The sequence below is a fragment of the Anser anser genome (genome assembly GCF_964211835.1).
Source record: "Anser anser genome assembly, chromosome: 1".
NCBI classification, from domain to species: Eukaryota; Metazoa; Chordata; class Aves; order Anseriformes; family Anatidae; genus Anser; species Anser anser.
In genome coordinates this window covers 25,077,145-25,104,896 of record NC_139720.1, presented here as the reverse complement: position 1 = coordinate 25,104,896, position 27,752 = coordinate 25,077,145, and the positions used below count along the sequence as shown (strand labels likewise).

Genomic DNA, 27,752 nt, shown 5'->3' with positions numbered 1-27,752 from the left:
GCTAACATTTGTGTGCTTTTTAAATACAGGTAAACACTTCTGATGAATTTTTTAAAAGGGTATTTAGTTTTCATACCAGTTAAAGAGAGCTGTTTATGGGAGTACAGGCAATGTTTAATCTCCTATCCTAAGCAGAAGATTTATGATAAGCCTCTTTAATGAGCCAAAAATCCAGTTTACCTTCACTATTTCTGTGGCAACCTGTTACTTAAAGGCTTTCATGAAACTTTGTTTTTAGCAGCTTCAGTTTGGGAATAAACTTAAACTCACAGCAGCTTACTCTTGTTCTCTCCTTCAGTGAATGCTAGGTAAACTTGCCTTTGCCTGACAGAAGCAATGCTAACTCTCAGCTGAAACTGCACAAAACACAGACTCATTTAAATTATAGTGAAAGTTACATTGTGTGCCACTACCTCACAGAAGTGGAAATAAATAAATTAAAAAAAAACCCTTAAAATTACAATAGAAAATAAGTTTAATTTCCAACCTAATATTGTTTGTGATTTTTTTACTGTTGTCATCCATTTTTATATAAAATTTTCATTTTATCTTTTAATGAAATTTTATTTGTGAAGGTTAGGAATGCAGCTACTAAGTGCTGTGAAGGTACAATAGGAAAAGTTCATAACAACTAGATTTAAAATGCATACATTTGAATAATTTTAAAAATCTATGTAAATATAGCAACTGCATCCATTCTGTGAGCATTAAATGTCAGTGCTTCCTATAAACATAGGTTTGTCATGTTCTCTATTGTTCTCTTTTTTTTTGCCACTCATCTTTAGAATATGCCAAAAAATATATATTTATTTTTTTCTCAATACATTTAGAGAGCTATTGAATATGAATCTATTTTAAAGATTTTCAAAAGGTGCTTATCACTTTTAATTGCCAAAGTTTAAACTTTTAGTGTTCAGACATTTCGGATCCTTAATATTCATTTTATATAGTTCCACTTTTCTAGTTTATTACCTAAAACAAGATCAGCTCATAAATATATGTGAAGTAAAGCAGAATGTTCCATAAAATGAGGGATTTCAGATGTTGTAGCCATTGCCAGAACTTTTATGTATTTGATTTGAAAGAAAAATTGCAATGTCAGAAAAAAAACTGCCCAGTTTTCATATATTTTTTAGATATAAATCACTGCCCAAAACAACTTTCAGATTGTTTCTGAAGAACTGTACAGCAGTGGTAGTCTCTGAGTCCAAACCTCAAACCAACTACCCATTCTGTCTATACTCAGAAAGCAGAAAGCAATGCAAGGTATTTACATGGCACCTATTACTGTGTTATCTGAGTCCTGGCACTTTTCAGTCCATTCACTTGAGCGCAGTGAAGCTTGGAATGACCACTTAGCCACAGATTGCAGATGGGGCACAGAGGGAGCACTGAGGGAACATGATCCACCACTGGCCACAGAAATCTTGGAGTGCCAAAGCATGCCTGGCCTCGGTGGTGGAAGAGCACGTCCTGCTCCAAAACTTGGGTAGTCACTGTGTAGCTTTAGGTAAAAAATCACTTGGATAAAAACTCTATGCAAGGTCTCACCCAATAACCAAAGGTCGGGCCCCTCTTCTCCCAAATAAATTACAAAGTTGCAACTATACTACTGTTCTGTCCTAAAGGATTTTGAACTTTAAGCGGTAGTAGGTTAGCTAGAAGGACAAACAGCTTGGTGATTAGGACACAAGGAACGTGTTTTCTGAAGCTACTCTGTGTGAGGAGCACTGAGCAGCTCCACCTCCCTGCTCATGCCCTGGCACCATGGTCTGCTCAGGAGACCAGACCTGCTGAGGAGAGCAGGTCCCTCCTGCCTTTCTTCACGCTGCGCTGAAACAGGCCGCTTGCCCAATGGTGGCCTTTAGGAGCTAGGTTAGACACGCTGATGCACAGTGCAATAACATCAGCGTCTCAGCTTTCGTTCATCTGCAGCCTGCCATCATTTCTTCACGTCACCTGCAAGTACAGCTGACATGGGGTGCTTCTGGCATGGAGCAGAAGCAGCTGCAGCAGGGCAGGCTGCTCAGCAGCCAGAGCTGCACGGTCGCAGCACTGTGGGAGGCATTCTGCCATCAGAGGTGCCACTTCATGTTCTCATACAAACAATTCTTGGCAGTTTTATTTGGGAGGACTTTTATCTGCCACTGACCAAAGCATTTGCTTAGGACTTTCCTCCAGTTCAAGCACAGGCTGCCTCCCTGGAAACCTCCTCGTTCCTGAGGTAGCAGCCGGCTCCTCCAAGGCCACTGGGGCTTTGCAGGGTTGCTTCGCTCAGCCACCCACTCTGTCCCTGGTCTGATAAACGTTGATAAATAGCAGCCTTGTTTTGTGCTGTGGCTTCTTGTGCTGTAACAATATATCAAAGTCCGAGAAGCGCACCAGGCTGGCTGCTGCGCTTCTGTCTGGTAGGAGAGGCTGCAGGTCTGCTCTGCAGACATTTATTTGCTGGTGGAGCCATTTCCTGGTCTGCAAGGAGAAACCAACGTGTGCTAACAAGGCTTGATAGCACTGACACAAGGATCTGGGGGCGTCTGCTTTTTCTTGTGTAACTCCTTTAATCTGAGGAAAAAGCAGATTTTGCTGGCATGACTACATAGACACACACAGTCCTAGACACACAGAATCCCTCTGATTTCCAGTAGGATTTTGGAATTAAACAGCTTTAGAGAACCAAAATAACTAAACCATTCATCCTTACCTAACAGATGCCTCAAACCCACTGAGTTCGGATAATCCCACTTTATAGTCCTGAACTGCAATTTTTTTTTATTTTTTTTATTTTTTTGAAAATAGGGATCAGGCACATGTATTATTCATCTCACTAACTTCAACCACCTGACATGCATATATGTATAGTCCAGTATGGTTGTCTGAATTCTCCCAAATTGAAGAAATGTGCACTGCTGAGAGAAAGCCATCCTCTCGCTTGCTTCATTTTTCTATCCAGTGGCTCTCAAAGTCTTGCTTTGATCAACCAGACAATTTTTAGATCAGAATAAGGATGAATCTTGATAGATGAGAATGAATCTTGTCTTTGGACGCTTCTGAACCATTAATACATCCTTTTCCCATTCTGCCTCCTCACCCCTTTGCCTTTATTTTATCCCTTCTGTTGGGAAAGGACAAGCTGATGTGAGAAAGGCAAAGTGAATTGAGAAATAAACTCACACACTACTGTCAAATTTGGGCATTCACAACTCTTTTGGAGAAAGCAAAACCTCCCATGCTTGCTAAATGCAAAGGAATGCAGAAAAAGAAAATAGTCTCTTCAAAGGGTTGAGAGGGATTTAATTTAGGGAAAACTCCCATGACAAAGAACATGCTCGAGAACATGTCACTTGCTTCACAGTAAGGCTGCTCACAAAAATACAGAGGAGATGCTGACGCCCCGTTGCTGTTTTCCAGGGCAGTGGATTGTACCTTGCCTCAGCTGCTCTGACAACAGAACCTGTGACTGGAGAGCAATAACATGGCAGCCCCACAACTGCCAACACTCTGTGCTAGCTAAGCCTGAACTTCAGCGCTGTGTGGAGGGCAGAAGGGTAAGTAACAGATTTTGCACTATAATTTGTTATTATTTACTTAGATATTTAGTGTTCTGAGGTCTTAAAAGCAATTTTATAGTTTTAGAAAATTCCCTTTTATTATAATGGGAAAAAAATCAGATGGAAACAAAAACTGCTATCAATAATTTAGCCTCCTATGCAGTCACAGTTGTATGCTGCCATTTCACACAAACCTTAGGTCACACCAGTGGAGTGTCAGGACCTACGGTGTACATGGTTATCAACAAGACCTGCAGTGAGTATGTAAGCACTGTCAGCGGAGAAGGGATTTGCATTGATACAGTTTGTCTCGCACTTTATGTGTAAGTTCGGTTTCTTCTGCTGCATACCTAATGCATGGCATTGCTTGTGCACACTAATCTTACCAAGTCTTCTTGCACATTCTTTTCTTGTAGTGAAGCTTCTAAGGTGATTGCTTGGAAATACAAGGGTGCCTTAATAGGCATGTTATGACTGTAAAACTGTTGAAAGAGAGCTCTGATCTGAGGCTCAGGTACATTACTGAGGATACAAGTATCCAGAAAGTAAGTAATTAATTGTTATAAAGATTTTTATAGTTTATTGTCTAGGTAACAAAATAGTAACTAATAATGACATTTTGATAGAATCTGAGACCATTTCTATATGGAAAAAATACAAAAATAATAGTCTTCTGATTAACATTTTCTCCTTTTCTAGTCATTTATTGTCTTGCACAGCATTCTTCATTGTCATTTTGCTTTATTTCTGCCTGTGGTTTTCTCCATTACTATAGAGCTTTGGGTCTCCCCTACCATACTTTTCTCAGAAACAAACAAACAAAAAAACAAAACCATAGGTTTATATGACAGAGAATAATCTTGATTTGCTCCTTATTAACAAAATAAGCACTTCTGCATTGACCACAGGAAAAAAAAAAAAAAAAAAAAAAGAAAGAAGAATTTGCTAACTTTAGTCTTTTATTTCCATTGACATTAATTTCCATTGGGCTGCTTCAATAAGTGAACACTTTTTGGTCAGGATAGCAGAAGAACAGCATACCAATATGGAAGTGTTTTGCCAGTGTAGTGTGAGAGGGTTATGCTGCTATTCCCACCTCCTCAATCCAACTACTCATATTCATCAGTGTCAAAAACAGGACAACATTTGTTAAAGGTATATTAAAACCAATCTTAATTCAAAATCCGCTATGTTATGACTTTCATCTACTCCAGTATGAGACGATAGCCTTATCCCATGTGAAGTACATTAACAGCATGAGAAAAATCTCTGTAAAACTAATTGCACTTGTTTCCCGTTCTGCATCTTTTGTAAAATATCTTCCATCATTGTCTGATAACCTTCACCGGTCTGTAGAAAGCTGCTGAATCACTCCTGTTACCTTTTCACAGATGTCCATTTAACTGGTATATTCTTTTAAAGTCTTCATTCTAACACATTTTCCCCTTTTGTTATATCTCTCCTATGTTTTCCCTCTAATGTTATTTCTGTTGTCACACTGCGGTAGTATTAATTTTGTCTAGCATTTTCAAACAACATTTGTGCTCCTTTCACCAAATAAATAAATGTAGAGCCTGGACCAACTTCCTCATGTCAGTAGAACTTAAGAAGTCAGAGAAACTTTCTACATGCATAAGTCAGAGGAGTAGAATTGGTCCTCAGCTTGTGTAATAAGGTCCTGATTCTGTCTGATTAGGGGAAACTTTAGGGGTTACTTTACACAGTCTGAGTAATTTAACAGGAAAAGTAATTTTTTTTTTCAGGTGTTCACTGAAAGAGACTTATGATTGTTGGTTGTATTTATTGCTGTTATATATGTTTAAGAAATCCTGATCTTTTATAAGTGTTCTATTGAGTAGACAGTAAGATATAAATTCTTGTGAATGAATACATTTTTAATACCCAAGAGATTTTTGGTAACCATCCATAAATAGTTATATTCCCTAATTTGTGTTATTAGTTTCAAAACCATTATATACCTCAGCTTTAAGCACTACAAATATCTCTGAATTCTACCCAAACTAATGATATGGTTTGCTTAGTAATATAAGTAGAAGTGTTTAACACGAAATGTAAGCAGACAGTAGAAAGATCATAGGGGCAAAACATAAGCACAAAATCACCAACCAATGAGGATACTGAGATGATTTAGAGTGTTTGCTTGATTTATACTTCGCCTTTGCTGAAGCTAGGTGAGAATAACAGAATTCATTCATGTGTCCACTTCTCAAAATGTGCTCAGCTAGCTATTGTAAACCTCTGTTCTGGGGTTTTGTAGTATGCCATCATACCTGAAGTATTCAGCTTGTGTAACATTGGTCACTGTAATATCTACATTTTGCTATATCAGAGGTAAAATTGCTCCATCAGAAATGGAAGTAACAGTGAGTTCTCCCAACTCAGCCCTATTTTCTTAAGTTCAAACCACACAATATCTCAGTTCTTGCTCAAAGTTTATTCCAAATTAAGGCAATGAAGTTTCCATACAGCCCACTTAATTACCAAATCTTCATTTGGAAGGCAGAGAGACATATATCAGTAATATCATTGGGTTAAATGATGTCACGACTTCCGTAAAAAATACTATCATGCCTCTGTGACTGAATTTGTTTCTTAAATACCCTTCATATACAGTTCAGACTCATGCAAGCTTTGATCAGGAATTGAAGGTAAAGCAATTACTGACATTTGTGATTCAGTAGGCTGAAGTCTCTGACTTTTGTCCTGAAAAAAATGCATGGTTTGGTTTCAAGATTCTGACCTGGTAGGCTTTGCTTCTTATTGCAAAAATATCACAATAAGGCATGATAGATAGCATAAGTGTCTGTGATTATGTCTTTTCTTTAAAAAGTAGGTGTTAATCTCTATGCTGCTGTCAAATTCCAACTATGACAACTGCAGGTTGTTTTCTTATGCTCCACTTGTAGTTGAAAAAAAAAAAACATGCAAAAAGAAAAAAAATATGTATGTTGCTCTTCAGCTCTAATGCATGGGAAAGGAAGAATGCAACATGTTTACCACTACCGTGATGTGTCTCTGGTCTGGATGTGCATCAACTGATAAAATAATAAGGAGAGTGAATGCTAATGGTCTCTCTGTGGATGCAGCACGTGTGAGATCAACTGTATGTTTAAGTGCAATTATTCTTTTTTTTCCAATGTTTCATAGAACAACAGTAAAATGCAGTGATGATATGTCTCTTACTCTTTAATTTATTTATGCATTTATCAATGTTTCCAAAAGATATTTATGGACATACAAACAGCACTTCTTTCCTATTTTCTTCATACAAAAACCTACCGAAACATGTTTCATAATTTTGTTTTCTAACTTCAAGCTGCTTTCATGTCTTATATTAAAATTGATTTGTACTTCAGAGCTTATCTCTAAAATTTTCATCTCCTTTCTCTGTAACAGAAATTCATTTACCCTAGCTATGACTTCAAATTGGTTTCACATCACTGTTAATTACTATTTTAATTTGTGTGTATATAAAACTGTGCTAGAGCTAAGTTGTTTCTGTTTCGTAAAACCTAAGACCACCTGTAGTGAAACGATAACACTCAGATTGTTGGAGACATGAGAAAGGATACACATTCACAAAAACAGTTTGTAAGAAGCCTTATTTTTCTTTATGATGTGTTAGCAAGACTAGTCAGTCATATGTTTACATTTCAAACACAGTAAACAGGAAAATTCTGAAGTGTTGAGTCTAAAGTGGTTCTGGCTGAGTAGATTTTCATTCAGTCCACTCTTGGTATCTGTAGCCCTTGTTCACTATTTTAAACTCTTTGTAAGTGTAGTGAGATGCAGGTTATGTTGTTCACAGGGAACTCCACATGTATGCTCTAATTGAATGAAAGAAATAGGCAATCATAATAAAAATATCTGTATTATATCGGCTCAACAAAATCCTCTGTAAGTGTGGTTAACAAGCTTCTGCTGTAAGATTTATGCAATCCTGTGAAGACATGAAGCTTTGATTTTTGTACAAGAACTTTTATAAATAGGTAAAGGAAAAGGGGTTCTAACAGGTAATTATTTATCCAATTAGCAGTACATAGAAAGCTGCCCTCAGTAACAGGGAGGGATATGTATTTTGTTTATCATTGAGAAATATTGCTCAGAGTTTAGTCTTATAACAAAGTACCATTGAATCATGTGTAATTAAGAACAGGAAATATGAAAAGGTAATATTTGCTGAAGTACTTAAAATTCAGCTGTTAAAACAAGAATTTTAGCTTATAATTTCTTAATAATATTTTGGAGTTAAGTACTGTTTTGGACTTACAGGTGTTTGAATTTCCTAAGCGTGGTTAATTTATAATGATAGGTCTGGTTAAGAAGTGGATTCCACTATGCTTACACAATCTTTTAAGGCCTGTAAGCTATAATGGATTTATTTTTTTATTTTTTATTTTTTTTTTCACACAAAACATTTGCAACAGAAGACACTGAAAACATCTGTCTGTGTGAAAGTATTGTTCTCCATCTGGTAAAATTATAGCCCTATGTTTGCCTGATCCTTTAGTCATTCTGCAGACAAATCCCGCATTGACCTGAACAGTGCACGACTGAGCCTTGTGCCAGCCTGTGATGTAAATGAGTTACAGCATATTCTGCACACCTGAACCATCTTTTGGCTCCTTATTGTCATGGAGCTAAATATCCACAGAGCCACTGGTTCAAAGAGTACATGGCATGCACAGTTATGGTAAGCTCATGCAACTATAAAGAATCAACTGTTGCCATAGCTACCACACATTCAATTACATTTAATGATTATTGTAATTCATCAAAGCTCCTGGGTTATTTCAAAGACATAAGTTTTATTCCAGGGGCTGTACACCACTGACTTTAGCCTCTGGGTTGTCCAAGCATTTGCTGATACTGAAGCTGATCTGCAAAGGGTGGGTGCTTTAAAAGATGCTTTCTGATGGTCTGCATACCATGACAAAATGTGTTCTGTCAGTTTTGTGCAAGGGCAGTTTGAAAAGTGGTTTTGCAGGTAGGATAACCTACAAATGTCCTGTTCTTCCCCATGGATATTTTTTTTTTTTTAGGCAGAAGAAAAGGAGTATTTTTTTTTCCAGGATTTACAGATGGTTGGAACAACTGTTAGAACCAGATTGTTGGATACAGAGAAGGCCTTAATGAATGGATGCTCAGTGTGCGCAGGTTTGCTGATGATGTGCTATGCATCCAGCAGCCTGGAATGCATTGGATTACAAGGAATGCACAACTATCATTCTATATGAGATCTTCTCTGCTGCATTTATGGGAGAGCATCCCCTTCAAAATCCCAGTACACACAGTCTCCAGGGTGTGACTGCTGATATGTACAGTGAAGATTACAGACAGATTTCAGAGCTCTCTGTCAGGGCTGGAGGGCAGGAACCATAGATTTCACATACTGCAGTGACAATTTTATTATATGTTTTTCAGCAATGCCATGATTTCACTTTGAAAGAAGTGGCTGGAGTTAGACAGACTTGAACAATTACAGTGATACTGTACTGGTATGGCTTGTACCTACTTGACCAGTCAAAGGTTTCTTGAGTGAAAGCTAATATGGTTGTTATAATTGATTGACATATTTGAGGAAAACCTACACTTTTTATCTGTCTTTCTGTACAAACATAGGTCTGCCTTGACTAATTTCTCTCTTCTCCTCTTACATCAAGTCTTAACCATTCTCTTAGCAGACCTGTTTCTGAGTATTTAGGTTAATTTTGCCAGAGTAACCCATATTCCTCACCAATGCGATGTTGCCATCTCTCTAATTCCTGACATCCTGTTCAGCCACACCTTCTCCTAGGAATAAATATACATTCCCACATGGACACCCACACACTCAATAGGATTAGCTGTCTGATCGAATCCATTCCCTGACCTTCTTTATATCCTCACAAGCTCGCTTAAGAGTGAAAATGGAGATGTTTTAAGACTCAAAACTTTCTCTTTCAGGGGTGGGCTTTGTACATTTTCATGAGTCTCGTGTTAATAATTTGAAGTACATCAGGGTACTAACAGGACACAGTGCCCAGTACTGAATTCTGACTAAATATCTGCTAGAACGGTCACTATAAGAACTGATCTTACCTTGCCTGTCTTTCCTGGTACTGATTTTCAAAAGTCCAAAGGCAAAGTGCCCTTCCTCCTGCAGAATTCACCAGCTGAGCACCCCAGAGCAAACTTGAAAATTCATGCATGGACCAACTGCTTGTATGTGTAGGTGTAGAATTTGAAAAGCTCTACAATGCTAAAATATTTAATAGAGTAAATTGAGTGTGTGTGAGAGCAAGTGTTTTGCTCTGTTTTTGACATCAGGAAAAAAATAGGAAAGAGTCTGATGAGTTTTTGATGGTCTGCAATGTTTGAGACTGAAAATATTTAGAATGACACTTGACACTTACATTATTAGAGAATATACAGTGTTGGCCTTGGCTGTGGTTCTTCTCTCCTTTTTATTTGTGGGGGAGGAGGGGAAGGTGGGTGGAGGAGAGGAATTGTCTTGTTCTGCTATTTGAATTCTGTGGTAGATGAGATTAGATCAAATACAGCTAGAAGGAAAAATATCTATCTATCAGCATCTTAGTCACAGTACAATGAAGAGTAAGCAAAAAGACGAATTTTTCAAATCAATGTAATTTATAGCTGAATGTGCTCCTTTGCAATTAGTGATACCAACACGGTATCATTTGTAGATAGAATAGCAGAAGAGAAACAATCTGACATGTTCTACCAACTACAGTGTGTAATCTGGTAGAGTTTGTTTTTTATTCTTCTAATGGTGTTCTATGTCTTTATAGAAATGTTCTCACCCACACAGCAAGTTAATGATAACCTTGTCTACTAATATCTGAGAACTACTCTTTAAGTAGATATACATCTATGTACTACGGTGATGGACTCATGAAATGGAGATTAAAGAGATGTGGATATAGACAGATTGAAGAGATTAAGACATTTTGCAAGTTAAAAGAATTCTTGTTTAAAACCTCAAGTTAGCCTACTTTGGAATTAGGTCATATCATAAGTGCAGACTGTCTTCCAAATTGTAAATAATGGCGTGCATGTTTGTGTTTGTCAGAGAGAGAAAGAGAGAGAGCATCCAACAAATCCTTCCATTACCAAGGATCCTTGACTTCTGAGTCATGTTATGCTTGGTTTAAAGAGGTTTCTTGTGGCACAATATGAAAAGAGTCGGAAATCCCCTTGCGTGTGAGAGAAGTGCTTGTGCTGTCCAAGCACGAACAGCAGCTGTTTAAAAATGTGTGCTGTGAAGCAGCTTTGAGAGGTCTAGAACAGAAGGTTAAAGAGCCCCTGTGTGTTCAGTGCTCGTTTCAATGTATTTGCTACCACACATAATGATTCTCTGCTGCCCACAATGGAGAGGGCATGGGATGGTCAGGTCATTGCCATGTGCATTGCTGGCCCTGCCACCAGATCACGGTTCATCTAAAATAGCTTCTATACTATGGGAACTTTCTTTGGTACACTGCTGTGGCTCATTTTTACTCACAAAAGGCTCATAGTGGAAACTGGAACTAGTCACTAAAACTGTGACATTCCTGAAGAGGATAGATAAATAGAGATGTATTAGATGAGAGAAGTCCCAGATGCTTTCACCACATAAAGTCTCCAAGACAAGCTTTGCAAACATGTTCTTAAATATGTAATATTGTGCAGTCTGAATTTTATTTGCATAACCAAATAGTCAAGGTGGAAGTTGTAAAACATCAAAAAAACAAATCAAATTTAAAAAACAAATAACAAGACTCCAATTTACAGGATGATAACTAGTGCCAGAGGAGGTAGGATAAGAGGCATCCTGCTGCACAGAAAGCAGGGTTGTTACTGTGTCATGGCTCTGTAGGGTTTCTGACTCCCCATTTTACATTTATGCTTTTCTGTGTGCATTTATGGTTGATGTGATGGTGGTATCAACAGATTACACATACAGTTTCATCAGAAAACTGCACTGAACCTGTGTTCTTTTCTCCTTTGGACATTTGTCTTTGCTTACACGTTCCTTTTCACCTTTCAACATTTGCATTTGCTTACACATTCTCTTCAGCAGGAGGAAATGTTAGTCCTATCCACTAAAAATGGGGCAATTACATTAAAAACAAACAAACAAACAAAAGAACCCTTAAGTTCTGTGGTCTCCACATACAGAGATGCTTGATTTGTTGACTTGTCAGGGGATTCAACAGAGTGAGTAGAAGCAACCCTAACTAAATCTGACTTCTTTATTCAGTTGCAAGCTCAGAGTCAGACTGCTGACACATCGCTCAACCTGAAGTCTCTTCCAACTCTCTTCAGGACACAATGCTTCCTGATGGTCATGTCACATACATCCCAGGACTGTATTCAGATTCTTTGTCACCACAATAACCCTCTTTTTTATTTTCTCTGAAATGACAGGAAAAAACAAACAAACAAACAAAAAACAACAAAAAACATCTCTTTACAAATAAGGCAGCAGCTGCATTCATTGATGTGTGTTACTTTGGTGTAAATTCAAATGAATCACATTTATGGAAGACAGAAGTTTAGCAAGACATGCTGTGTAGGAGCAAACCACATGAAAAACTGGAGGAACTAAAGCAGGAAACTGCAAGCAGTCAAGAGAGGCACTATACTAGCAATTGGAAATAAGTATAAGCTTAAGCTAAAGAAAATAGCAGTAACTGTGTAACTATAGCCATCTGTAACTTGCACTTTTTGTCTTTGAGACAGATTTTGTCTTTGAAAATCTTTTTGTTAATCAGATCACAAATATGTTACTAAAGGAGAATTTTAGTACTGAGCTGTCACACCTGGAGAACTGGCAGCTCACAGAGAGATATCTTGCCTGCTATGAAAAGGGTTTAAAACCTCCAGCCTAGCTGTATTCTTTTCTTTCCTTTTATTTTTTGGAGTGTATAAGTTTAAGTGTCTAAGTGTTTTGGAGTGTCTAAGTCATATCTTTTTTTCCATTTGAAGATTCTTTTTATAGGTGACTCAACTAACAGAGGGATGATGTACTATCTAATAGAAAGAGTGAATGAGACTCTTCAGGAATGGCAAAAGACTCATGATGTTAAATGTTATCATAATATCAATGAGGGGAAAACGTTTATCAGTTACTCCTACTATCCGCAGTTTTGGATGACTGCAAAACAGAGACCAACTTTTGAAAAAGCGCTAGAACAACTTCTACAGAGGTACTGTATGAACTCTATTTCTGGCTTGCTTGTGTTTTATTCTCTTCACAAATGTGTTTAACAGATCTTGCAATTAAAGTAACCAAACAATTAAACACAACGTGTGCAGACCGTATTGTGTGGTTGAAAAATAGTAGAAAATGACATCAGGCCTCTGATCAGGGTGCCAGATACAGTTCACTGAAATGCAATGCAATGCAGTTAAAATGTTTGCCATCTGTTTTAAGGCAACATGTGTTGTTTTTTGTTTCTGGATTTCAGATCACGTCCCCTAGAGAACACAGACCAGACGGTATTAATTGTAGGTGGCGTTCAGTGGCTTAATTCCAATCACCTGCAAATTATCCAAAAGGTGTTGAACAGGTAATGTTATGCACTTAGTGTTATTCCAAGTCAATTCTTGATAAAATAAATTATGGTAATGACCAGAATTTTTAAATGCAAACATTTCATTTGTTTTCTCATGGGTGTGCACTTAAATGACTTTGAAAAAAAAAAACGTTTTTTGATGTGTCTGTTAAGTAAAATGTGTGTCCTGTTTTTTGTTTTTTTTTTAATTCATTTAATTTGCCAAACAGGGAAAATCTATCAAATATCCTGGTAATTATCAAATCTATAGGGATGGGATTTCACCTCCCGGTGGATGGAATACATTCTTTATCACAGGTAAGCCAAGTATATTTAGAGTGAGTGCATTTTCACAGAAGACTTGTCATTTCAGAAAACATTTTTTTCTGTCTGGTCAAAAATGTTACCTCCTCTGCTGAGCAAGCTTACAGTGGATCAAAGAAAGAATGTTTGCATTTGCTAGTATGGCTTGCTGATGTGGATTCAAACCAATTAGCCTTATTTCATGGATTCCACCGCAATCAGAGTCATTTGAGACACTGTGCTCAGTCAGCTGTCCCAAGAACTAGAACAACCTCCATTAAGTCTGCTGCCAAATTTGAGAAATTGAGTTAGGGCTAGGCACATAGCTCTTTCTACCATGTCGAGCACAGGCGCTCCCCAGGCTTCTTCTATGATCATTGCCGGATCAGACTCAGTGTTCTAGCTCTCCATAAATGTCTTAACCAACTTACGAAGCCAGAACATTACAAAGCAGCTGGAACACACCAGTGAATCTAGCCTGTTACTTGTATGTTAAGTGGGTGATACAGTGAATTCAAATCATGTCCAAGACCTCTCAGAGTAGCAGATGGTCTCATTTCAATGTCCTGTGTAACTCATTCAATTCAGTATTTTTATTTACAACTTGATTGATAGGATAGAGAACTCATACAACTTCCTCGCAAGGGGGAGTGAAGAGGCAGGTGCCCTATTCTCCGTTATCACCAGTGATAGGACCCGCGGGAACGGTGTTAAGCTGAGGCAGGGGAAGTTTAGGCTGGACATCAGGAAGAGGTTCTTCACCGAGAGGGTGGTTGCACCCTGGAACAGGCTCCCCAGGGACGTAGTCACTGCACCGAGCCTGTCTGAATTTAAGAAGCGATTGGACTGTGCACTTAGTCACATGGTCTAAACGTTTGGGCAGACCTGTGCGGTGCCAGGAGTTGGACTTGATGATCCTTATGGGTCCCTTCCAACTCAGGATATTCTGATTCTATGATTCTATTTAAAATGTGTGGAAGAGACAAGTCTGGGAAGCACTGGAGGGTAGAAAAGAGTAATGGTGCCTACCAGCATTGCACAACACTCTTTCTAAGCTTTCATAGCTTATGTACAGCAGTCCTATCACACTGAGGACTGGCATTCACCTCTTCTTGCAGTGATAACAGACTGCTTTATTCAGTGTGTGATTTTTGCTGTAGAGACTGCCTTGCCAGATTTTGCCCATTCCCTCTTTCTAGATTAGTTCTATCTGCCAATAGTGTTTACTCAAATTCCTCCTATTGATTTCAACCATTTTCTTACTTTATACCCATGACCAAGTTAGGGTACATTGGGGAAGTGGTTGGAATCAATAGGAAGAAAAGTGGTCATAAGCTCCTCCCATAAATTTCAGCAGAGTTCAGTCCTAGGAGGAAGTAGAACTTTGATCTCAGGTAGGTGAAGCAAGGATAGAAGAATATGAAAGGCTTCTCAGGATTACTTTTATCTGCTTCTCATCCAGTAAATTCCATAAAACTCCAGAAATCAACTACAATATGCAACTCTCACTCTTTTCCTTTTCATATCTGAACCATAACCCAAATTGCACCTGCAGTTTGGGTTCTCTGGACTTCTGGATTACACCATCTAACCTCAGAGCCCTTCTGTTTGCAGTGCCAAATTTGCTGCCTTGACAAATTTATGGCTAACCTTTTTTTCTATTTTTGGCCTTCCTGCAATTTCTTGAGAAATAATCTCTTCTTCACTATGACTGTGTCTAAGACACCCATGGCCTTATACTCCTTTTTAAGGAATAGTCTCAGTGGCTTTGATTTGAAGCTGAATTTGCCCTTTACAGGAACAATTTAGCCATTTGTTACACAGACATCTTTATAATAGGACATTTTTTTTTTCTTTAATTATACCTTATATTAGCTGAGTATATATTAAAAAGTTTTCCAGTAAGTACATTTTAAACAGCATTGAAATATTCCCATTTAGGAAGCTGTGCAACTACAGAAAAATAATTACAGTTACTGCTAATTTGATTTTTAGTTTAGATCATCTTGAAATTAACCTGATTTTTGTGTGTGTGTGTGTAATTAGGGAAAAATTTGTTGATTTTCTTATGACTTTTTCTGTTCTGCAAAACCTGTTCTAAACAATTTCTGCAAAAATCTACAAAAGTCTTGGAGCAGTAGGTGTTTTTCGAGAGTGTGTTTGTAGTAATTCACATCTAGAATATAACACAATTATCCTATTTAAAATTAAGTTTTGCTATTTATTTCAATGGGAGAATAAAATAACCTTTAAACAGTACTTTTGAAAAAACATTGCAATATTTTATCTGGAACACAGGCAGAAGTGCAAAATTTGTGGAATGAAAATTTGGTTATCCTGGATACAGCAAAAAATTATGGCTATGAAGTTGTTGACACCTTTGTCATCACAATGGGACGTTACAAAGAATTCCTGCGGGGGAAGTGTGGCTGCCATTTCCATGAGGTAAGTTTTTGTATCTTTTTCAGGTATTTAAAAGAGATTTTAATTGCCAGGTGCTTAGAAGCAAAAAAGTATGCAGGTAGGTTCACTATTGCTACTCAGATAATCCTGAACAAAAGTTGTGGAGGCTGCTATACATATATGGTGGCATCTGTCCCTCACTGCCCAAGGACAGGCTAAGCTGGTTTAATGGCACCTCCTTGAAATAAAAACAAGTGTGCTCTTCTGGAAAGGTAACTTTTGTGAAAGGATATTTTACACTTGCCAGGTTCTTACATGATTTGATATCCATTATATATCCCTACCACTTCTGCATGTACTCAGTCTGTCCTTTTATAATAGGTCTCACAGGTTTTTGTTCTAAGCCCTCCTAACTGAACTGGTTGGCAGACTCCCATCAAATCATAGATACATTTAAAATGGAGCTTAAAATTGAAAGACCAGTCTTATTTCTGTATTCTCATATGTCCAAGAAAGAATTATCTGGTATAATTACGGTGACAGACTATACATATACAGACTATACAAGACTATACATATAGCGACAGACTATACAGACTATAGTGACAGACGAGCAGAAGTGGTAAATTACTTGTCATTCACACATGTAGTTCTGATTTCTTTTTTGTCTGATATCTGTCAAGATTGTCTTCTATTTTATAATTGCTGGAGTAAGCAAAACAGGAACATGGTAAAATATATATATATGGCTATTGAGAATGTATTCTTATTCTGTTTGTTTCAAGTTCTGGCTAGGAGTCTTCACAACTTATTACAAATGACAGGAGTCCATGGTTTAGATCAGAAATGAATAAACAAACTCATTATCTAGGCACAATATCAGCCTAGAGGCTGCCAAATCAGTGGAAGTAAAGTCTGAAAAACAAGATATTTCAAGTGTTTCTGTTTTCCTTTGAGATGTCTTTTGAGTATGTGATATGTCTTTTTACAGAGAGTGCTCTTCTCTGTCAGGAAAAGAGGGGGCTGTTTTGGTTTTGGACTTTTCATACCTTACATGTAACAAATGAGACACTGCATCTCTGGTCTAGCACAGACATCCCTGAATGAAAACAAATAGTATAATTTCTGATTAGTCAAATAAGCAGGTGTCTTCTGCTGTAGGGCTAGCAACAGTAATTCTGTATGTGGTAGTTATGAAGCGTCAATAAGGTCATCAGAATATTCCTGTGGCTTTCAGCCAAGACCTTCCTAGTACCCATGGCACCAAGCAGTTGGTTTAAACCTCCAGTTACTGGTTTTCTGTTGTGAATGACCAGTCAGTCTGTTGAGAATCTGAGCATTTAATTTATTGCTCTGAAGAATATTACATTACACTCTTTGTGAACCAGGAAAAGCTTTGAGGAATAAAGGGGACACACCTTTCTAGGTGCTTACTTAAAAAATATATTTATTTATGGTAAAAAATAACCCTTCAATGAGAACTGGAGTCACACACTCAGAGATCATCAGTAACACCTTGCTTCAGTTCATTGCTGGATCTAAGCACATATAAGCCTTCTGGAATCTCTACAGACAAAATCATGTTTAGCACAGTAAGGAATTGTTTGTGATGATATTACTTATCCTTATTCTTATGAATTGAATCCAGGTTGTCTACCAAAAACCTAGGAAACTAGCACAAATTATTCTATTAAAATCTGTTTAGGACCATAAAACTTGAACTGTCATGTTTTTCAAGGAGAATACATTTCCTCTGCATGATCAAAAGAGACATGGCAGGTACAAGTTCCTCCACAGAATAGAATAAAAATATAGAAAGAAAAGAAATTGTTTCTGAAAAGTTAAAACTGGAAGAAAAAAAAAAAAAAAAGAATGCAATGAAGGATATCTCCTTGAAACCAAGAGTTAATGAATTTATGGTATTTCAAAGTCACCTAGGGGCTTTGAGTCAGTAACAAACTACTAGTTGGAAGAAATATCAGGAGTTTGCTTAGTGACTAGAAAAATGACACCAGCAATCTGAAGTACTGCTTAAGAGACAGAACTCCATCATTTCTTATGCAGAAAATCCTAGTTTGTTTTTTTTTTTTATATTAGAGCCATCAAAAATTTATAAACAATTTAAAAGACTATCAATCACACAGGTGAAATGATAACACATTTACAGCATGACTTTAGGAATTTGTTTTCTGTCTAAACCAGTTTGACCTCAGTGCCGGGGAAGCTCATGGAGCAGATTATCTTGAGGGTCATCACGCGGCACTTGCAGGGCAAGCAGGCGATCAGGCCCAGTCAGCATGGGTTTATGAAAGGCAGGTCCTGCTTGACGAACCTGATCTCCTTCTATGACCAAGTGACGCGCTTGGTGGATGAGGGAAAGGCTGTGGATGTGGTTTACCTTGACCTCAGTAAGGCTTTTGACACCGTTCCCCACAACATTCTCCTCAAGAAACTGGCTGCTCGTGGCTTGGACTGGCGTACGCTTCGCTGGGTTAGAAACTGGCTGGATGGCCGGGCCCAGAGAGTTGTGGTGAATGGAGTCAAATCTGGTTGGAGGCCGGTCACTAGTGGAGTCCCCCAGGGCTCGGTACTGGGGCCGGTCCTCTTTAATATCTTTATCGATGATCTGGATGAGGGCGTCCAGTGCACCCTCAGTAAGTTTGCAGATGACACCAAGCTAAGTACGTGTGTCGATCTGCTCGAGGGCAGGAAGGCTCTGCAGGAGGATCTGGATAGGCTGGAGCGATGGGCTGAGGTCAACTGTATGAAGTTCAACAAGGCCAAGTGCCGGGTCCTGCACCTGGGCTGCAACAACCCCAAGCAGAGCTACAGGCTGGGAGATGAGTGGCTGGAAAGCTGCCTGGCCGAGAAGGACCTGGGAGTATTGGTGGATAGTCGGCTGAATATGAGCCAGCAGTGTGCTCAGGTGGCCAAGAAGGCCAACGGCATCCTGGCCTGTATAAGAAGCAGTGTGGCCAGCAGGTCGAGGGAAGTGATTGTGCCCCTGTACTCGGCTCTGGTGAGGCCGCACCTCGAGTACTGTGTTCAGTTTTGGGCCCCTCGCTACAGGAAGGACATGGACGTGCTCGAGCGAGTCCAGAGAAGGGCGACCAAGCTGGTGAGGGGTCTGGAGAACAAGTCTTACGAGGAGCGGCTGAGGGAGCTGGGCTTGTTCAGCCTGGAGAAGAGGAGGCTCAGGGGCGACCTCATCGCTCTCTACAGTTACCTGAAAGGAGGCTGTAGAGAGGTGGGGGTTGGTCTATTCTCCCACGTGCCTGGTGACAGGACAAGGGGGAATGGGCTAAAGTTGCGACAGGGGAGTTTTAGGTTGGATGTTAGGAAGTACTTCTTTACCGAAAGGGTTATTAAGCATTGGAACAGGCTGCCCAGGGAGGTGGTGGAGTCACCATCCCTGGAGGTCTTTAAAAGACGTTTAGATGTAGAACTTAGGGATATGGTTTAGTGGAGTACTTAGTGTTAGGTCGGAGGTTGGACTCGATGATCTTGACGTCTCTTCCAACCTAGAGAAATCTGTGAATCTGTGAATCTGTGAAACAAATTACCTCAAATGAGAAAGACTACAAAAATTTTCTGAATTTCTCAAGAACACAATAAAAACCCCTTTGCTTATTTTGCCAAGTCATGCCTATTTTTCTGTAAGACTTACTCTTGGCTAAACCTGTTCCAGGGACTTGGATGTGCACAGGGTTAGCTCAGAATCTCTGTAGACCTTCATGGCTACAAACTTGGGCCATGACACCTGGAACAAGGTAGAAGTACTAATTTTTGCCGTGAAGAAATGTCAGAACAGCTACGATATACTTTCCTTAAAGTTCCACAAGATGCAAAGATCTGATAATAAGGTTTCCTTCATCAGACAACCACAGTATATACTGGAAAACAAAATACACTGTGGCTAATTAAACCTAGTAGTTTAAACCAAACATACGGAAATTCAGTGGAGATGGTAGTAAATTCAAGCATATATTCCAGAGTGTGTCCTTGTGATTTCTGCCAGCCAAACCCTAGCACAGCCAGCCTGACCATTTTCTTGTAGCCTGTGGATTATATTTAATTATCTCAGCTGCAACACACTTAAAACATAATAAAAAAATAATAAATATATGGCTTTGATTTTTCTGCTTAACCATCCCAAACTAAGATAACAATGTAAGGGACAGAACAGTCCGTGGGACAATAAATGTGTTCCCAAAAGAGAGAAACAATCAGCTGCAACTGGCCACGACTCGGATCCAGTATGAGGCTGACTGGGGCAGAGCACACCTCTGGGAGCGTTTTCAGACCTGTTGGAGCACGTGTGCTGAACGTGAACCTCACAGCTGGTTTCTACCTCAGGCTCCTCAGCAGCTCATATGTTTTTAGACCACTGCTGGGGCCTCTGTCCTGCTCTGGGACCAAACATAATGGATGTGGTTAGTTAACTGATCCTTTAATCTCCTCTGCACAATGCATTAAAAGGGGTGAACATAGCTCAGTCCAAATGGAGCTGAGAAGGAGAGAAGCCACAGAGCAGATACCTCTGCAATGGATAAATAATTTTGTGGAGTACATGGCTCCCTCCTTTTCACCCAGACAGCAATATTGACCCCCCTTTGTGTCTAGGACCAAGATGTAGGTATACTTCGTGGGTTATTGCTGATTCTTGCCATTTCCACAGAGCTTTTGAGTGAAATGGAGAACTTCAAAGGAAAATATTTCAGATGCTTTGTAGGTGGAAAACAGCCTGGCATGATCAGTTATCAGCATTTTTCATGCACTCTTCCTTCATTTTTCATGAGTTCATGTGCAGATTTGGCCTTGCTTTTCTGCCTGAGGATCTCAGCAGAAAGTACGTGTTTCTGGGGAAGATCAGGGAAGAATTTGGATCATGGAGCTGTTGTTAACGAGGCTTGAGAGGCCAGTGTGCTGAAAGAGGCATGGATGTGCCCAGGAGAATCTATCAGACGCCAAAAAACAGACTTGATCCTTGACAAAAGCAAAAATAAAGTCCTTGACCGCTTTTGATACTTCATTAGTTTTAACAGTTTTGTCATCAGTTTATTTCTGAATCCTGGCAAATGGAGTTTCATCAGGTGCTGAAACAGTTTCTGCTAGGAAAATGGCATTTTGCCTCGAGGATGGAGCCAAGAACGCTATGTAAAAGGCCAAAACTTTTCATGTTTTATGAAACCAGATGACGTGGATTAAACCTACTGCTTTGTACTTTCACTTTCTTTCTCTTTAAAATAGCTTCCTAAACTCCCAGAAGAGAGCACCCCTCTGTAAATGCCATCTGAATTAAAGCACAGCCATGTGGCAATGGAGGGCCGTCCATTCTGTGCAGATAACAAGACCTGAAATATATTCATCAGATCTCATTTAGTTCTCAGTAGCTGGTCAAATATTTCCCATTTGTCCTGATAAATTATTTGGGTTCACACTGACACACTTCACAGGGCCTTGAGTCACCCTGACAGCACAGAAATCTGCAGCTCTGTAGACCCTACAGTCTTTGCTCTGATTGCCAAAGGATCTAGTCTAATGGGTGGGTTATACTGATCTGGGACAGAAAATCTTGCATAACTCTGGCACTTTCTGCCCAAACATAGTTCTGTGCACACATGAAAACATGATTTCTTGATTACCTCATTCATCACAAATGCTTATGGAGAAGTAGGTTGGCCAGCAGTTATAAAGGTCTATTTTTTATTCAGGTTTATTCCCTAATTTAATAGCAATGAAATCATGGGCACAACACAGAAACTAGCAACCTTGGTATTTCGGTATCTTAATCAGTGCCTGGCTGCTGGGTGAACATTAGATTGCATTCCTTGGAGATTATGCCTAACAGGAATGCAGTTTGGATGATTGGTTCAAGGTGGCATCACTTTGGAATAGCTGTAAGATCTAAGGCATTAATTTAGAAAAATGAACCTGCAGTAATTGCCTGAAAACAAATAACAGCCCTTGGCTTAGCTGTATCAAATTGATCAGAGGATATATTAATTTTCTACATGGATAATTCCTGGTCTTTTTTTAGTCCAGCCAGCTCTGTCATGGCCTTTCTGCCCAGTCTTTCAAGCCTTTGCACATGTTTTTCCTTCAGTCACATTTAATTTTGTGTGGGTTGTTTCAATACATTTACTATGAACTTCACTACATATGAACATTGTTTCTCATTGTTCACTGACTGTAAATAGACATCATCTTTTTACAAGTTAATATGCTCCTGCATAAATGTATACATTAATAAATGAAGTCTGTTTTTTTTTATATTTGTGCCATGACTGATACAGCAGAAAAACTGAAAACCATCAGAGCTATCAGAAATAAGTTTAGTGCCTGGCTTCTCTTTTGCTGTCTCCGTATTTCCCACTGGCTGGGTAAGGGTGCTCTGCCCTGTGCAAGGTTCTGAGTTCTCTCTCTCATGAAGTTGCTTCATTATTCATCAGTGACAGGGTGTTCACTGAGACCAGGCCATCAGCATCTCACAGGAGACCCTTTTAGCCATCAAGCTTCTGAGGACCCTACCTTTCACTTTCTCACTAGTCTAATAGATATTCAATTATTCCACATGTATTGAACATGATAATCCCAGAGATTTATGCATACTTGGGGGTCCAAGGAGAAGTTACCGAACCACCCTGTGGTTTTGTCCGTATGCTGCCCCAAAACATCCAAGCTGATACAGGGCAGTTGAAATGCACTGGAACTCCCTTCTTGGAGAAACGAGTCATGGTCCACTTCTCAGCCCACCATGGAACTGGGCTGCTCTTTCATCAAACCCTGAGAGCAAGAACATTCTAGAAGGGATTGCAGATGAGAAAGAGCATATGTCCCTCAATTACTTGGGATCAGAGCATGTCTGTATTTATACCTTTCTGTAAGTCAGGGCTGTCCTGAGTTTATTTTTTCCCATGATAGATGTACAGGCAAGCTGTGAAGTATGAATTTGGTAGTTGAGATCAAATTGTCCCTAATGAAGAGAACACAGAGCCTAATACACTGGAGACATTACAGAATCAGCCAAGTGAGTGTAGTGGGGCTATACGTTTAGATTTCAAGGCTTAACTGAGTAGGATCTTGTGTGTTAAACAGCACATAATCTAACAATTTGTCTCACTAAAACGGTGTTTGTAAGCAACTTGCAGCTCAAGGTAAGAGTATCAGGACCTGCTTTGTGGAGAGCTGTCTCAACATTTGTGTAGACACAGCTGTGTATCCCGCTAGGTGCATGCAGAAAGCATTCACATATGTCACTTCTTTTGCAGGTGGTGAAATCCAATCCCTCTGAAGAAAGTCCACACATAACAATGACGTTATCAAGGCACTATACGCTGGGGAAATATTTCAGCAGTCAAAGCAAGCTATCACAACTGCAGGACTATGCAACAAATTCTCAGTCCCCATATCATGTCCGAGGTCCAATAAACCAAGTTTATTCTGAAATCCTTCTGAGCAGGCTCTGTGCAAGTAAGAGGAAGCTTGTCAGCACATAGCCTCTCTTGGATGTCACACTGGGACTAGAGATGTGCTGCCACCTGAGCAACAATCAAACAACCATGGTGAATTTATGACGTGCTTCCTCTATTGACTGCACATGTACCAACAGAGTTGGAGACGTGTGACATTTTTCCTAAATCTTTATGAAATGGAGATATGCCCTAGCAGTTTTGTGGTTTCAGAATGGAAGATGAAAAGATGCAAAGAGAGAGAAAAGGGGCAGTTACTTGAACTGTTGCCAAAAGCTAGAACAGCTGTAGCTCAAGCAACTGTTTATTAATGATAGTAAAGAGAGAGAAATGTATACACTTGAATGATTTGGAAGGGACTGCTTTATCTCTTCAGCACTATCTAGTTTTCTATTTATAGAGACACTGTAATATTTGAATGTATTTAGAAACTGGTTACATTCCATTTTAAAGATTTTTATTGTACATGGCTTGGTTCCCCTTCAATATCAAACCTTTTCTATTTAGGCATTTGATTTTTAGATTTGAAAATGTCTATTAATGTTTTACATTAGAACTCTAGTGTTTTTTCTGAAAACACACCCCTTCTTTGTATCATAGATGGAACAGATGTCTACTCTATTTTTTGCGTGTTCTAAAGCTAATACAGAAATAGATTGCTTAGACTTGAGACTGGTTGTAACTGTCTCAATGTAGCATGTAAATATAGTGAATATGTTGACATAGACTTATTTGAAGTCCCAGTTTAGGAGAGTGGCCATATGCAGGAAGACTGCTTAGATATGTACTTCGGTAACTGCCATGGCCTTTAAGCCAAGAAAGTGTGCTCCTTGCATGGAAGTGCCCTTTCTTTTATGATTTTTTTAAGAATTGCCAATGTGTGAAGCCAGTACCACAAACAGGAGAAAAGTCCCCTTTGCAAGCACGCATAAGAACTTCAAGATCTGTTTGATTGCTTGTTTGTTTGTTTGTCTGTTTTTAATCTATCACGAGCAGTATGTGATGTCCTGGGGGCAGAATATACTGCCTGCACCTCTTGCTTGGTGGGGGCTAAACCTTCTCTGGACTCTGGTTTCATGCTGTAGGGCATCTACATCACCCATTTTTGCAGACCTGCTCTGAATGAAAGGCAAAGGAGAGGGTTTATCATCACAGGAAGAATCTGTCTGCAACATTGGCAACAAATTCACAGATGTGGTACCCTGATGGGAAACCAAATAACGTCCAATCTTAGCAGCTGGGTTATGTGTTAATGGGGACAGAGAACAAAGCCCCTTGAAGTTATTCACCCTACAAATTATTTCTATGCTCGGTGTACCAGCCTCTTTGGCACTTCCCATTGCAGAGTGTGGGCCCATCATGATGGAGAAAGGCTGCACAGTCCTCATCACTACATCACTGTGCCTGTAGTTAACTTTGAGGAGATGACGACAAACAGATACTTTTTAAAGCATCTGACCAAACTAGGTTCTGATGTGTCACAACAACAAATAACCTAAGATGAAACAGTATTGTTTTTGTATGATTAAAATGCACCAAGAACACTTGAAATTTAAATACTACTACTACTAATAATAATAATAAAAGAGCATTTCAAAAGTAAAAATCCAGTTATGGATTGTCATGGAGCTGGCAATCAGGGCACCGCTCTCATACCACGCACTAGAGAGGGGAGTCAGAACCAGGTATGTATGAGTCTAATGGAGGGTCCACTGAGCTCTGTGACTTGCTTCCCCCTCACGATTTTATATATAATCCTTCACTTGCTTCCACTGTCTGGGAAAGGAAGCTGCAAGTAATGTCAGTGAAGATAAATTATAGCGCAGAACTAATCACCATCTTATTGGCCTTGGCAGCGCACAGAAAGGCTGCCCTGTATAGAAGTAGGAACAGAAATTCATAACACCACATTTAAGATTTATCAAAGATCCATAAACTCAACACAGTCAGTATCCCCAGCTACTAATCCAGTATGGTGGATTCTTGCTACTTCAGGTAAGATAGGTTAAGACAGCAGTTTGGAGCCCAACTCCCCTAAATGGTCAGAGGATCCTCAGAAAGAGGATCTGGCCTACCTGATTTAGGAGACTTCCGACTATATTAACAAAGCTCCTAATTTAGGCAATAACCTTACATTTGGTGTGACAATGTGAATATATATGTGTTTCTCTGTAATATGCTGCTGCTGTGCTTACAGTAAATGTCCCTGAATTTCTACATAAAGTTTTCCCTGACATGGAGCTTTACATGAAAAGAAGGGTCAGGAACTGTGTATAAATACTGAAAATGTCAGCATCTGGTTTTGAGCAATGTGATAATCTAAGGAATATAATTGTATGAAAATGAAATAATATATAAACTTGGGTCTGGAACTCCAAGTCATCACAACTTTAAATTTGATTTCATATCATGCCTTTAATATCACCAGATGCAAAACACAGCCAGAAGTCACTGGCATTGAGATGATCAATGATAGGAGTATTACAGTTACTTACTTCTGTTAAGATTTTCTTTGCTCATTTAAATCCACATGCTGTTGCTGTTATTTTTATGTACACAAATGTTTTTAAGGCATGAACTGAGTTTGTATGTTTTGTTAATTGTTAATCAAAGCCGATTGCTGAATCATCAGCTATAATGATGAAAAGAGCTGACTTTGTTATACTGTAGCTGATACTGGTGAATGTACAATTCATCACTTCCAGTTTCACCACAAAATGGTTTACATGTGCTGTACACCCAGATGTCTTAATGTTTTCCAAATCTTAATATTTTTTTCAAATGTAGCAAGTTGAATTTTTCTGTATGTTTGCTATTTTTTACCTAACTGTGTATGTATCTACATGTGTATAAAGGTATTGATACAATTTGTAAACAGATCCTTATTTAAATGAGTTCTTTGAATATTTTTTTCCATCACTATATATGATCCATGTAATCTTATGAATAAATGAAGGGAATGGAGACTAAAACAGGTGCAAAAGTACATTTTTCACTATTTCACTTTAAAATATATCATCTATAGGTACATAAAAGAAGAAAATTGAGATTGATATGGAAGTACTGCCTGCTTATACACATCAACATTTACAGATTAAGACAGTAAAATAATTACTATGTCTGAATTCCAGTGAGAGTACCTTTTACTGTAGAATTATCACGTCTGCTATGACATTTTGTCTAAATAAGCATTAGAGTGTTCCTACTATATTAAGACTGACTCATAATGTAGTTGATTTTTTTTTTTCTCCCATATATTTACCTTAGTCACATTATGCACCATTAAAATAGCGAAGGACCTCATTGTCAAGGTGAGTTCCACCTCCTGGTACAGACATGAATGGCCCTAGAATTGGTGGAAGGATTGACATAGTCAGGCTGGGGAACAAGTACACTGAGAAGTGGTGTTTCCTGCACAATTTCTGCCCAGCAGCATGTGGAATTTAGAGTGGAACTAATGTATACTTTAAACTACAGGTAGGGTGACTGAAACTGTGCTGTGAAAAATAAATATCTTGAAATACAGAGCAGTAACCCCAGCTATTACTTCATCCCTTTAACTTCAGCTGAAGCTGCAGAATGATGTATCACCGTTCAATGAGTTACTCACTGTCTTTCATATAACTCCACAAACTTTGCACAGTGATTTGGGTTTTAGCCTTGTAGTGTAGACAGCCACCATGATCAAGTCCATCCCAATGAATATCTTTGGAATTATTGTCTGTAATTAAAAAAGATTTTCCTATTTGTAGGGAAATACCTTGGCAAGTCAGCTCTGTCATTGGAGATGCTGTATTTCAACTAGCTTTATTTGACAAGGAGCTGAAAGAATGATCTACAAATACTATTTCTACACTTAGTATTCATTTGAAAATGTTATTCTTTAGAACAATCTTTTTTTTTTCACAACACTAAATATAGGCTTTCTACTTTATTTTTCTCTTCTGTGACATATTAAAGGGACATCAAAGTCAATTTATTTACTTAGTGGGTGGGATAGCAGGGCATCCGATTACCTCGAGGTTGAAATAACCACTAATAGTTATGCTTCTGTTGCTATGCTGAGCCAAAGAGAATGCTTTGAAGAAGCAGATATGTATGATATTGACTGCAGTCCAGGGATCTTTCAGATTACTTTTTTAGAGTAAAGCAATTTTTTTAGAGGTGCAGTGAGCTATTTGGCACAGAGTCAAGCTGCTAAACAAGCCCCTGTAGTCTCAGACGAAAAAAAATATAGGTTGCCTGCTAGCTTTGCATCTGGCTTGTTTTACCTCACTAGTATGACTGCAAGTACCTGCTCTACTTCACATTGAACTTTCTTTCAGATGACCAGAGAAGTTTCTCTTTCACCTTAGGAATCTCAGATTTTGGAAATTTGAGAGATGATTATTGCAAATACAGGGTGAATCTTCAAAATATCAATGTTCTTATCTTAATGTTTTTGTCAATTCCAACAGCAAAAGATC

General features: G+C 38.8%; 1 protein-coding gene across 4 annotated transcripts in view; it reads left to right on the top strand.

The window, feature by feature from the left end:
- CPED1 (cadherin like and PC-esterase domain containing 1) overlaps nt 1-26,258 on the top strand; it is a 151,832-nt gene extending 125,574 nt beyond the window's left edge. For all 4 annotated transcript variants that reach the window (XM_083830879.1, XM_083830878.1, XM_083830877.1 and 1 more), the window contains 6 exons: nt 3,409-3,545; nt 12,540-12,760; nt 13,022-13,123; nt 13,339-13,426; nt 15,710-15,856; nt 23,086-26,258. In XM_083830879.1, the coding sequence (XP_083687005.1) occupies nt 3,409-3,545; nt 12,540-12,760; nt 13,022-13,123; nt 13,339-13,426; nt 15,710-15,856; nt 23,086-23,313 (923 nt within the window). In that variant the 3' untranslated portion in view covers nt 23,314-26,258. The remainder of the gene's footprint in view (nt 1-3,408; nt 3,546-12,539; nt 12,761-13,021; nt 13,124-13,338; nt 13,427-15,709; nt 15,857-23,085) is intronic.
- Nucleotides 26,259-27,752: the final 1,494 nt, after the last annotated feature.